Genomic DNA, 13,288 nt, shown 5'->3' on the forward strand with positions numbered 1-13,288 from the left:
ATTTTCTTTTTTGTCATTATTTAATTTTATACATTTCAATGTGTTTTTGTCCCTAAGGTCTGGGAATTGGGAACATGTTTTATGTTTTTTATGAAGATGGCATCAAAGTAATACAACCCGTGGAATGTGAATTTCAGAGGCATATTAAGCCTAGTGAAAAACTCCTCGGTTTTCAGGCAAGTTGTTTTTAAAAATCTATTTCTAGTGTTTTCTCAATTATAATTTTCTTTACATAAGAATTTATTATTTCTAGTTCTGTGTTTTCAGATAAATTCAGCCATGTCTTTTGAATTAATAAATAGCTTATAATGGTGAACTCAAAATTTCTTGTATTTTCTTCTATTAAATTCAAGTGTTCAGTCCCTCTTTTGTGTTGAATATTCCCTGAATACTTTTGCAAGCATTTTCTTTGGCTATCTTTCTCCTTTCTCAGTTCTTTAACAACTCTCTATTTCTGGACTTGTTGTTGGATTTTTTTAGTCCCCACCAGCTTCCCACCTCCAACCCACCACTTTTAAGTTCATCTTAATGACTCAGGGATTGGTTCTCTCTATATTAAATATACGATCTTTTGGGGAGCCGGGAAGTGTTGATGGTTTCTTTTTCTCCACTGGATATTTGTCTATATTCAACTTGTGATGCAAATCCCTGTCCTGGTAAATGCTCTCACAGCTTCCAGTGATGTTAGTAGAGATGATTGATGCTTTGGTTCCAACTTAAAATTCATATAAGTAGTTTCAATAACTTTACTGTTAACATATCTATAGCTGATTTTTTCCCAAATTCTTAGAATTTATGATGCAGTTTCCCTGAGTAGGATGTATAAAATCACTAGTGTATTCTCTACTTCCATTTATTCTTGTGATGTTTTTCCTTTACTGCTAATCAAATTGCTAGCTGACATGATGCATGTTCCCGCAGGAACACTTGGTACTAGTCACTACATTAAGACTTACTCTATATGATACATCAGCTTTCAAAAATAGTAACTTTTTCGCATTTGTATTTGAATGAGTGACCTTGAAATACATGCTAAGCATTGAGCTGTACATTTTTTTTTTTCTCTAATGACTCAATGACAGCAGAGCTAGAGCTGTCTCAATGGAGTTTGCCTCTTCTGTTATCATTACCGATGTTAAAGGCTGCTGTACTCAGCAACAAGATCTATTTTAGTGTGAATAATTATGCTTTGAACAGCTAATCATACCTTGATTTGTGCTGCTTAAGTGAAATTAGGTTGACACAGTCAAAAATAAGCCAGAAATTTTTTTTATGGCTGTTTAATTGAAAAGCTAATTATTTAAGAAGCTGTTGAAATTGTGTTGATCTAAAGTGCAGCCTAGATTTTAAGAGTATTTTTATTGAAATGTGTCAATAATCAGGATGAATAGATAAAATTTGTTTCCTTTTGGAACCTTTCAAACCTGGAGTGGCATAATAAGTATATCTTCTTAGGGGAGAAAAAAAAAGGAACAAAAAGAAAAGTCCAGGAAAATAGGCTACTAGATAACTTTAATTCTAAAGTTGTTTTAATAAACTTTTTTTAAAAAAATATATTCTTCTCCTTTGAAGACTATCATATATTCCTCAAGCCTCTTTGGAAAGTCTATTTCCTCTGAATAATAATAATAAAATAACCCAGTTCTGTCCCAGGATAAGATTCTTATCAAGTTCCCCATGTGATTTCTTAGTGGTAACAGCTCATGTCATAAATTGCTGGTTAGTAATTATCTTTGGCTCTGTCATATAGTTTTACGAATCAGGGCTGTTGGTAAGTATACCAAGCATATTTTAGTGTAGCTTTACATAGCCTTTCCCATCAGGGCACCTCCATGATTCAACTATTAACATATGAATTAATAAAGGAAACACGTATTTGCTTAAACCTCTCCCATTTCTCATTTCTTTACACTTCTCTGCATTAGCTGTTCAAGTGATAAGTAAAACCCCAGGAGAGTTGTTTATTGCCAAACAGTTGCTAAAGCGTAGGAACATTTTTAAATTCAGCAGTGCAGTTTAGCTAATAACTGGATAGAAAATCCAGTTTAGAAAATGTCTGGATATTACACATGACACACCAGTGTTCCTCCGCAGGTTTCCTGTTTGTCTGCCAACAAACTTGAACTGAGCTGCTGTAAGAGAATGAGCTCAGGTGTTTCTACACAACATTGCACTGTATTGTGAACAACACTGCAGTACTTATACATATACATATTTAGGTATGCTAATTTTGCTAAAGGTAAATATATTTTCTCATTTGCTATATACTTGAGAACCCTTATCTAAATATTTAATTACCTCTTGTGCAACTGAGTGTCAACACAGCAAAACACTTTGGTGTATATCTAGCATGGGAATCAATTAGACTCACTGTGTTTAAAGTGAAGCTAAAGATTTAGTGCTTTACTGGATCATCATAGGTCACAGAAATTGTAAAGACCTCCTTCCTCTCCTTCCCAGAATATCCTAAATTACTTGAATCTCCTTAATGTCAAGTGCAAGTAGAAATTTATTAGTCTGATAGTGAAAATTCTAGGTGCATAGAGACAGAAATAAACTGATTTCTATTTTCTGATGTAGGTTGTTGCTTAGTTAGACCAGCTTTGACAGCTGTTTGTTTAATCTGTTGTCAAATAGATTGTTAACCATGGTTCGAGTAGAGTCTTTCACCTCTTTAAACACCTCATCATTGTGAAGTGCTTGGGACGTTTTCCTCACTAATATTCGGCCTCTGTTTATCCTCTGCAAATTAATATTAGCCAAAGACTTATATTCTAATTCTTATGCAAAAGTGTTTTTATTTTCCTTTCACAATGAATCCCAATTAGAATAATTATTTCCAGAGACTGGGAAAAAAGCAATTGAAACAGATGTCTTTTGGAGACTAATGAAAAAAATCCTTTTGGCTTCAACATAAAGCTGATTTTCTTTTTATTACAAGAAGTAGCACATAATGGCGAAATTTCTGTGAAATATGCCATCTTACATTTGAATATATGCTGGAGGTCAGAGCAAAATATTTCATTTCAAAATAATTAATGTGACTACATGGCAGGCCAAAATTTCCACAGGAAATTAGATTGAAGCATACTTTGTAGTACACAGAAACTGCCATACTGTAGTACACAGAAACTACTCTTACAGCACAGAAAGTGTAGTAAATTCTAACTTTTGTTTGTTAAAAAAAAAAAAAAAGTTTAAAAACAATCCAGTCTGATTTTTTAGTAAAGAATGTCAAGAAAACCATGATTTAATGTAGAAGAGGTAATACATAAATTCATGTCTTAAAACATGCACTATTGCAACCTATTGGAGTCATGTTGCTCTTAGGCAGCCATAACATAGCTGCACATTTCATTCCAGTGCCTAAAGAGTTTGACTCACATCCTGTTAAAACACTGCGGATCCTTGCAGTAAGTGTAAGCTAATAAACACAGAATTTGCACATATAAATCTGCAAGTACATATTTCCTCTTGAGATTTTCTTGCCCCAGACTATCTTGAAAAACTTCCTCTAAGGATTTATTTTCCTCCATCTGCTGACTTGTTACAGAATAAGTCACTTTTTGATTAAAAAGTCTGGGAGGAATACAACAATGAAGTAAATTAATGTTTTATCAGATATTAACTTTTTTTTTTTCAGAGAGAATAAATTAGGAAAAAGTAAATTACTCACATTTTAATTAGAAGAAGAAAATGGTGGGTTTATGCTTATATTTTAAGGAGAAATAATTTTAACCAATACCCAACCACTGGGGAAATTAATATGGAGCCTCAGAATAACTGCCTGTAGTGTAAAAGAAGTCCACACTGTCTAATGAGATAAATGTTATATTTTCAAAAGCAATATTTCAGTTCTGTTGAAATAGTTTCAAATTAATTTAGATTTGAATTACTAGAAAAACAACTACATAAACCAGTTTATACTGGGAAAAACACTGTTTTGGATATGAGAAGTTTAGTGAATAATTTTCACTGTTACATTTTAAAAAAAATTTGCTTTTATTTTATGTTTTCAGTCTTTTCAGGCAAGTAAGAGCTGGAATTGGATTATAGACATTTATGACAACTTGAAAAATATTTTAAGACCTTTAAAGTACATTAGCATATGTAGATATATATATGTGTGTATATATATATATATATATATATATATATATAAAGACTATATTTGTACTGATCTTATAGTGAAAAAAATCTTTAAAAATACACTTCTGAGTATTTTAGACTCAGATTCAGGAAAATGTATATGGCAGTAGCTCATCTCTGGATATACCTGTAAGTGCTTAAGTTAGAGTATTTTGCTACTGTGCTATACATCCCACAAGGGGAGGTGGTATCAGAGAAATCATTTACACTAATCTATATGATCAATGTGAAAGAAACAGATTCCTTCAGCAGAAGTCAGCATTATTTTTGAATAATATATTGAATATGTCCTTGTAGAATTCAGTCCCAGAAACTCATGTAAATTACTGTGAGTCCCTGAGAGACTAATGAAAATAATGTCTCTGTGTAGATTTTTTACAAGCATTTGGGGATTCATTATTTGAAGGTGCTCACTCTGGGGAATACAGAGGATGACGCAGAACAATCTAGATGTAGTTATCTGTTTAGATAAAACATGGAACTAAGACAAGGTATATTTAGAAAAAATATAAAAAATAATGAGAACAGTGAAACAACCTTTCACTTGAAGTAACAATTACCCAAAAGGCAAATGACAATAGATCACTGATATGATGCTTGCACATCATATTAGAGACATACTTGCATATGTTGACTTTATGCAACAATGAAAAGCATTTAGCTACTTTTAAGAATGAAAGTCCTATTTCTCCCATGCCTGTCATGCCTTAAAAAAACAGATTTTTAATTTCTCCCTTTGATCTTCATGGCTTTTTATCAGCACAAACTAAATCTTACTTCTTACTTATTTCTAAGTTCTCCTGAAGTTACTGATGATGTGCTATCACACAGCACCTGAGTTTAGTAACCTTTCCTTATCATATAATTCCTGAAAGACCTTCCCTTTGTTGAGGTTTAAGAGCCATGTAAAAGCAAGCAGTAGCTTTCAATCTTCTGCAAAGAAACTCTCTTATTTAAAGCTGGAAATTGATTTATTTCTTCTTTTGACATATAAAGATTGAGTGTATTTTTGAAAATGTAGAGGCACAGCAGGCAAAGAATGTTGATGATACAGAAAAGGAAGTGTTGAAATGCATCATCCTCTTGAAGAGTATTGCTTGGTGCCAGAGATGGTCTTCTGCCACATAATGTTTCCTGTGCCTTTCAAAAGGCATTCGATGCTTAGAAACAGAATTCTTGTTTAAGAGCTCATCATATCTTACTGCTCATTCTACATTGAGTCATTATCTGCTGACATATCATAATTATTTTCACAGCGGCCAGTTATGATGTATCAGGCAGAGCATTCTAAATTAGGAATAAGCAGAAGATAAGTGGCAAAAAGAAATAATACTTATGATTTTGTAAAATTGTCCCTTGTGATGCAAAGAATTTAAAATAAGAGACGAAAGAGTAAAAGGTCAAGGAAACAAAAACACTTGATACATCCTGTACTTTTCTAAATTGAGTGTTTTTCAGATCCATATTTTTAAATAATTACAATGTCCATTATAGGAAATAAACCATGCTATTTTATAAATGGAATTTTCACATAGAGTAATGTATTTGACCAGGTAACCTTTAATTTTTATAAACCCAAGATTTTTCTCGGAGAAAGTATTCACAAATAGGTAGCTAAATACATGATGATTTGCCATATATTTCTACAAATTAGGAATAGTGAGCATGTAAGTAGTAGGTAGTACAGTAGGTATTTTGAATGAGAGTGTAGAGTTATATGTATTATGAAAAATCAGTTCAATGAAGTCAACAGATTTTTATTTTTTTTCAAATTTGTCCTTTTGCAGGAATGGAAGGGCAGAGAGGGAAGGAATGGTAGTAAGAAGACATTTGGTATTTATTGGGTTTAACACTATTAAGATAGGCCATGAAAATGTCTCATGGCAGAGGTTGCCAAACTTCTTGATCTTTAAAGCAATCTATCAGTACTCCAAATGACCAAAACAGCTGATCTCTCTGACTGCTGCTTTGCCCCTATGCCATGTGACAATTTGCACCACACCATCTCCCCCTTCTCTTCATGTGTACTTCATCATCTCCCCAGTTACATATTTGCCTGGCTTACTGCTGCGCCCTCAGCTGCAGGGTAAGCCATGCATGCACTGCCTCCCTTTGCAGGGCACTGTGACGCTGCTCAGGTGGGAGCCACCAGCTCCTGCAGTAACAAGGCACTGTATGTCTTGTTTGGTTTTCTGGTTTTAAGGTCTTCTGCCCCTTGCTCACTTTATTGCTACATGTATGTTTTTTTCAAATTCGCTTTTTTCCCAGGTCAACAGTATTTCTCAAATTTCTAGAAAACATCCCAAAATTTGGTGTATTAATTATTTTATAGTGCTTGTGAGTTGTGCTGCTTACAGATGCAGTTTGGCTAATATGATTTTATGTCCTCATGTCAACTGTCCTTTTTCCTTCCCTACATTTTCTGAGGTTTTATTTTACAGTTAAAAAATAAGAAAATTGGTATAACTTGTCTTTCTATTATGTTGTTGACTGTTTTGATTCTTATAATTTTCCTGTTTCTATTGAATTATAGGATGAAGTTTGTCCCAAAGCAGATAGTGATCCTGTTCAGCGGTGTGTTTGGGCAACTGCTGTTAATGTAAAAGACAAGTTCATATACGTGACTCAGCCCACACTTGACAGAGTTCTCATTGTTGATGTACAGTCTCAGAAAGTTGTACAGGTATTTATTTCTCATTTTTTTAGTTACTATTAATTTACACAAAATAATTTAAGACTTTTTTTCATATTTCAGAAACAGAAATACAGTTATCTTGAGTTTAAACACATTATTTAGTAAAAAGTTCACCTACATTTAAAATTTAGCAGCAGTTTCTGTTTAACAACTGTTCTTCTCAATAGACAATTTTAAGGAAGATAGCATGAAATATAGTTTATATAGTTTATATAAATATTATTCGAGTAGTTCTGTAGGAAGTTTCTGACTGGAGGTACCTTTCACTCTAAAATGATGATGAGCTAAAATCGAGTCCTATCACAAGGATGTGTTTTTCAGTTTTGACAGAAAGGTCAGGTTTAGCTACAGAAGGTGGAGACTGTTGCTCTGTATGCTTTTAGACAGAGAAATTATGGAGAGTAAAAATAAACACCACCCTTAGCCAAGACTGGAGACTTTGAATTCAAGCTTCTTCTCTACTCGGCTTTCTTAGTCTCCGGGATGCTAGAGACACCCTGCTTAGTGAAAATATTTCATTGAGTAAAAGACATAAATCAGTGCTATGTTACAGCAGTTAATACAGTCATAGAGTTTGAGCAAAACCAGGTGTGGTGTGTTGACCCCGACTGGAGGCCAGATACCACCAAAGCCACTCTACCACTCCTCTCCCAGCTGGACAGACCAAGAAAATGTTCATGGGTTGAGATAAGCAAAGGGAAAGATCACTCACCAATTACTGTCACCGGCAAAACAGACTTGACTTTGATAATAAATTCAGCTCGTTTCCCTACCAAAAATCTAAGTAGGATAATGGATAGTGTAACAAATCATAAACACCAGCACTGTCCCCCAGCACTCCCTTCTTCCTGGGCTTAGTTTTATTCCTGACTCTACCTCCTCCCGCACCAGCAGCGAAGGAGATGAGGAATGGGAGGTCAGTTTGGCAGTTTGTCACACATAATTTCTGCTGCTGCTTCTTCCTCAGAAAGAGTAGCCGTTTCTCTGCTCCCTCCTGGGGCCATTCCCAGTGGAGACAGTCCTCCATTAACTTCTCTAGTGGGTTTCCCATGGGCTTCAGTTCTTCACAAACTCCTCCAATATGGGTCTCTTTCCATGGGATACAGTCCTTCAAGAACAGATTGCACCAGGCTGGGTCCTCTATGAGGTCAGGATTCCTGCCAATAAACCTGTTCAGTGTGCGTGCCTCTTCACAATTTCACAGGTCCTGCCAGGAGCTTGCTCCAGTATAGGCTTCCCATGGATTCATAGCCTCCTTCAGGCATTCACCTGCTCCAGTGTGGGGTCCTCCAGGGGCTGAAGGTGGATCTCTGCTCCACCCGAGACCTCCATGGGCTGCAGGGGCACAGTTGCTTCAGTGTGGTCTTCACCACAGGCTGCAAGGGAATTTCTGCTGGCTAACCTCAAGTGTCTCCTGCCCTTCCTTCTTCGCTGACCTGGGCATCTGCAAAGCTGTTCTTCTGACATATTCCCACTCCTCTCTCATCTAGTTGCAAGCACAATAGCACTTTTGTGCATCTCACCTATGCTATCCCAGAGGTTCTAGCCCACCACTGATTGACTGGGTATCGGCCAGCAGCAGGTCTGTGCTGGCACCAGCTGGCATGGGCTCTGTTGGGCATGGGGGAAGTGTCTGGCATCTTCTTACAGAAGATATAGCTCCCCCCTGCTACCAAAAGCTTGTCAAACAAACCCAATGCACACTTAAACCCAACCTCACTTAAATAGAGCTTTTCTTCATGCCTTTTTGCTTTCTCACTGATAAGTAAATGAAAAATCTTTTAAGTATAGATTATATGTTAGGCTCCAGGAAGACAGTCTTGTGTCCTTAAAGGGGACTTACAAGCAAGTTGGAGACAGATTTATTAATAGGGACAGTAGCAATACGCATGGGACAATGATTTTATACTAAAAAATTGGTAGATGCAGACTAGATATAATGAAGACATTTTTTGCAATGTCTTCATTGTGAAACAATCACGGGTTGCCTAGAGAGGTGGTACAAGACCCATCCCTGGAAACCTTCAAAGCCAGTTTACATGGGGCTCTGAGCAAACTGACCTAGTTGACTTCCCTGCTCACAATGAAGGTTTTGGACTAGACAACTTTTAAAGGTCCCTTCCAGCTCAAACTATTCCATGATATAAGTGTACACATATATTCTCTATAGGCATATAAAATTTAAAACTAAATTTAAAAATTGCATTAATTTCAAAAACAATTTTAATACTTTTGCATACTTGAAACACTTGCTTTCTGAATTCTGTGTCAACTGACTCAGATATGGCTTCCCCAAAATTTGAACTATCCAAATGGTGGTAAGGACTTATAAAATATTTTATTCACAAAGTTAATAATAAAAAGGTGGGGTTTTTAACTTAAATTTACCTTTGCTTAATAAAATAGAGATAAAATGAGTGGATAATGATTTTTTTTCCTGGAAACTATACTTTTTTACGACGGGTTTGATATATTACTTCAGGAAGACAGAGTGAAAACCCACAGTCTCAACACAGTCCACAAAATTGAAGGACTGGAATATCTGAAAATGTTTTCCATGGTCTCTGACTGACATTCTGGTGTCAGCTTCCTTTTCTCCACAGGAGGGATGAAATATCAATATAATTGAATTTATTGCCATTTAGACTTCAGTGTCAAAAGCACGTGATTCCTCTTGAGCTCATTGAAAATAGGTTTTAATTTAGGTTTTATGAAATATGTTCATTGGTAGGCTCTTCTAATTTGTCTTCAGTTACATTATTTATTGTTAAATATGTAAAAATATATATCACTTTACCATAAAAAATTGCAGAGATACTTACTGCAAAGATGTATGTTTATTAAAAAGTAAAATTCAGCCTAATTAAAAGTTCAGCCTTTCCCCAGAAATATAATGCAATTGTGCAGTTTTTGAATGATGTTAGATTGTTCTATCAAAAAAATATTCAAGTTTCTGTAATGAGCTGAAAAACATATGTACAGAATGCCTAAGCATAGCAAAGAGCTTTGTGCATTGAGTCTGTGCTAAATATTGAGCTAAAACCAGGATACTCCAGCAGCTTCCATGTTATTTTGGGAAAAAAAAAAAAGACTTTCAAAATAATTTTATTTTGAGGGGTGGAATAGTATTGCTTTTCCTATAATTCAATAATATCCAGATTACAAACTATGGAAAGTACAGAATTAAATTTACCCCAGCTGCGGAAAACTTTTCAGGAATGGAAGTATTGGTTTTGATGGTTCTAGGTGTTTAAGTAATCATAATAAATTATTTTTCCATTTCACAGGACTTAACAAAGATTTTTGGTGAGACAATATTCCCAATTTAACCAGACAGAAATACACCAGACAGTTTAACCAGATAAATAAATTAAATCAGATGTGTTACTGTCACTTTTGAACACCTAAGTAGAATTTCTACTACTTGTTACTGATCTGAATATTATTTCCTAGGATACACTTAGCCAAATACATGGGAAAAGTACAAGGAGACTTGTTCTGTGTCCAGCTTACTCATGCAATTATTCAAAATAGACTTAAAAACCAAGAAAAACCAAACAAAATTAAAAACTGGTAAAAATTACGGTAGTTGCAAACAAAGAAAATAAATAATGAAAGCATAAAGCCTATACAATCTTTTTACATATAATATAAAACTATGAAAAGTAAAACAAATATTGACTCACAGATGAGTTTTAGAATTGAAATGAGGTTAATTTGGAATTTAGTAACAAGTCAAGAGATACTTTGTTTAGCACTTCTTAAGACATGCATGGCTCTGTCTTCTTGTCTTTTAAAAATAAGCATTTATTTTCTAGCTTTATTTTCTGTATGCAGAAGGAATGTTCTAACCATTAAATGTTGCTCTATTCATATGATGTGCACTTACAAAAACACTTTTACAAACAGGAAGCACAGAAGGGAATTTAGTTTTCCAGATCAGTCTATTTTCATTACTTAGAGTACTGCCTAGCACAGCGTAATATAAAGATTTAATTCATTTTTCGAAAGTAGAAACACAGCTCAGAATGGTTCAGAAATGAGAGCATTTTTCTTGTTAGACTGCCTTTTTCCTAAGGATTGTATTAATACAGAGGATATAATTTTCATACATGTACATGTGCATGTAACTATTTCTAGTCTACATCTTAATAACAAGAAAGTACATTCTTAATAAGAAGCTACCTTGCAAAAAAAGCACATAGGCTACTGGGAATAAATGGGGAGATAATTTCATATTTTAAAAGCAAGAGCACTCTAATAAAGCTCCCATCACTGTGCAAAGACCCTAAAGAAAATTAAAAATTTATTTTAAAGGACTTTATGTCATGTAGTGATGCTGTTTTCTCTGTAAAAATAATGTTTATTTGGTTTTGCTTATTACAGTGTTTTCTCTGAAGTACTACTATACATGTTATTCCTTTCTACTATGAAAATTAATGTAAAAGGTGTGCACATATGTGACAACTAGATTTGAGGATGATTTATTTTTATGACAGGTATATTTATCAAAGTAAGTACTTTAGTGGATTCTATAGCAGACTAAATTGAAATGTATTGGAAACATGGATGGTGTATCTTTAGAGAGATATATAGAAGGAGACTTTTTGAATTATCCAGGTAATTCTCATTCTAAAGTCAAGGGGAGCATTTGCTTTCATTTTTAAATTCTTGAAAACAGGAATTGTGCAGTATTGCATAGCAGCACACCACTAAGTGGGATGACTTAGAGGCTGAAGTAAACAGTCATTGTCTTTCAGTGCTCAGTGTGCTGCTTGCAGATCAGCCTGGTCAGCTAGAAACAGCTGTGAAAGTCTGCTTCTGAGACACTTAACTCCTTTTTTGCTGCTGGCTTCCCTCTAGGGAGCTGTACTGCCTGTGCCTGACCCTGCAGGCAATTCCTTCTGCTCCTCCTGGGGGTGCCACGACCCCAGGTCTGAACGCAGCTGGAGTCCTCTGGCAGAACATGTATGGGTCAGACCTTTGTCTGGGAAGCCAAAAGGAAATTTGACATGCCTTGACAAATTAGCCATACAACAGTTCAAGTATTATTTTAAACAACTTGTTTTCCATCGTGTAGCAGAAAGAAGTTAACAAACACAAACAACCTTTTTCAAGGGGTAACTTGTGATTTTAAATGAGCCAGTGAGCAACCTGGCTTCATTTTCCATTTTCAAAAGGAAAAACAAATTCTGTTTAGATGAAGTGGTGGCTTGCAACACCTCAGGAGTACAGTTAAGTATCATCAGCAGTCTCAGCCAGCCATTAGTGCATTATCTTGAGGATCTACATCATTAGTTTAAATTAGGTTCACTTAATTAGCCAGCTGGTACTCTCCTTGACGCACTCATAAACAAGCTCTGCTTTACAGTTCCATAATGGTAAGACTAAAAAACAATTTCTACCTATTTTTTCTTCTTTAATGATGAAAATGAAAAAGTTACCCCCCCACTTGTTTAGCCTGTGCATAGCATCTCTTAATCAAATACGTTATCCTCCCATTTAATACCTCTGAATCCTTCAGTTTTTGTAACAAAGGAAGTTTAGAGCTCAGCTGTCTAAAAGGTTCATGGTCTCAAGTGACAGTGCTTAAAGTTGGAGGGAAAACACTTTGGTTCTGATCACAGGTCTATGAAAAGTAGCAACTATAATTGGAAAACATATGAAAACAATCCTTCCTACTTCAACAAAATATACACATTTTAACTGATAGGAAGGTTTGGGTGCAGCAACATCATGTTGATTTTTTGCGGTAACATCTTCCATTAATTCCAGTATGTGGCTTGAGAATACTCTTCCCGTTTTAACCATTTTTCAGTAAATGATGTAGTTTTTCAACTGATACATGTAAAGTGAGAGTGATGACAGGAAAGGAAGCTAAGTAGTTTTGTACTTGATTTAAAACTTTTGTTTTCAACTTTTTAAAGGCTTCAGGATAATGTAATTTTGATACCAAGTGTTAGAGTACATAATAAAAACACATTTTCAGCAATTAAGTAACTCTGAATTAATCAGAGGGCTGTTCAACAACTGACAACATAATTCCTAAATGCAGATTGAAACTATCGAAAATGCATACCTACTCATAATTTTCATTCAGGCATATATACTATGTTTCCTTTGAAAGTGTGACAAACAAAATAATTTCTTTTTTTATTCTATTTCAGGCAGTAAGTACAGACCCTGTTCCAGTGAAACTACACTATGATAAATCACATGATCAAGTTTGGGTGCTGAGCTGGGGAAACATGGAAAAGAATTTGCCAACTTTGCAGGTGAGGCCATCACAATGAATATATGTCAGGAAATACAGACAAGTTGAACCTTTGTGTAATTGCAATGTGTTGCATATTTTCCTTTAATTTATTAAAGGAATTATGGTTATTACCATGACCCCAGCAGGGGCAGAGAAATTATTTTAGTTAAACAGAAAACAAGCCAGAC

The 13,288-nt window shown here is 35.0% G+C and overlaps 1 protein-coding gene across 3 annotated transcripts in view; it reads left to right on the forward strand.

The window, feature by feature from the left end:
• The window catches only part of FSTL5 (follistatin like 5), a 269,497-nt gene that overhangs the window by 228,939 nt on the left and 27,270 nt on the right, over positions 1 to 13,288 (forward strand). For all 3 annotated transcript variants that reach the window (XM_041715855.2, XM_041715856.2, XM_072928440.1), the window contains 3 exons: positions 58 to 176; positions 6,683 to 6,832; positions 13,012 to 13,119. In XM_041715855.2, coding sequence (XP_041571789.2) covers positions 58 to 176; positions 6,683 to 6,832; positions 13,012 to 13,119 — 377 coding nt within the window. The remainder of the gene's footprint in view (positions 1 to 57; positions 177 to 6,682; positions 6,833 to 13,011; positions 13,120 to 13,288) is intronic.

Source organism: Taeniopygia guttata, chromosome 4, assembly GCF_048771995.1.
Source record: "Taeniopygia guttata chromosome 4, bTaeGut7.mat, whole genome shotgun sequence".
NCBI classification, from domain to species: Eukaryota; Metazoa; Chordata; class Aves; order Passeriformes; family Estrildidae; genus Taeniopygia; species Taeniopygia guttata.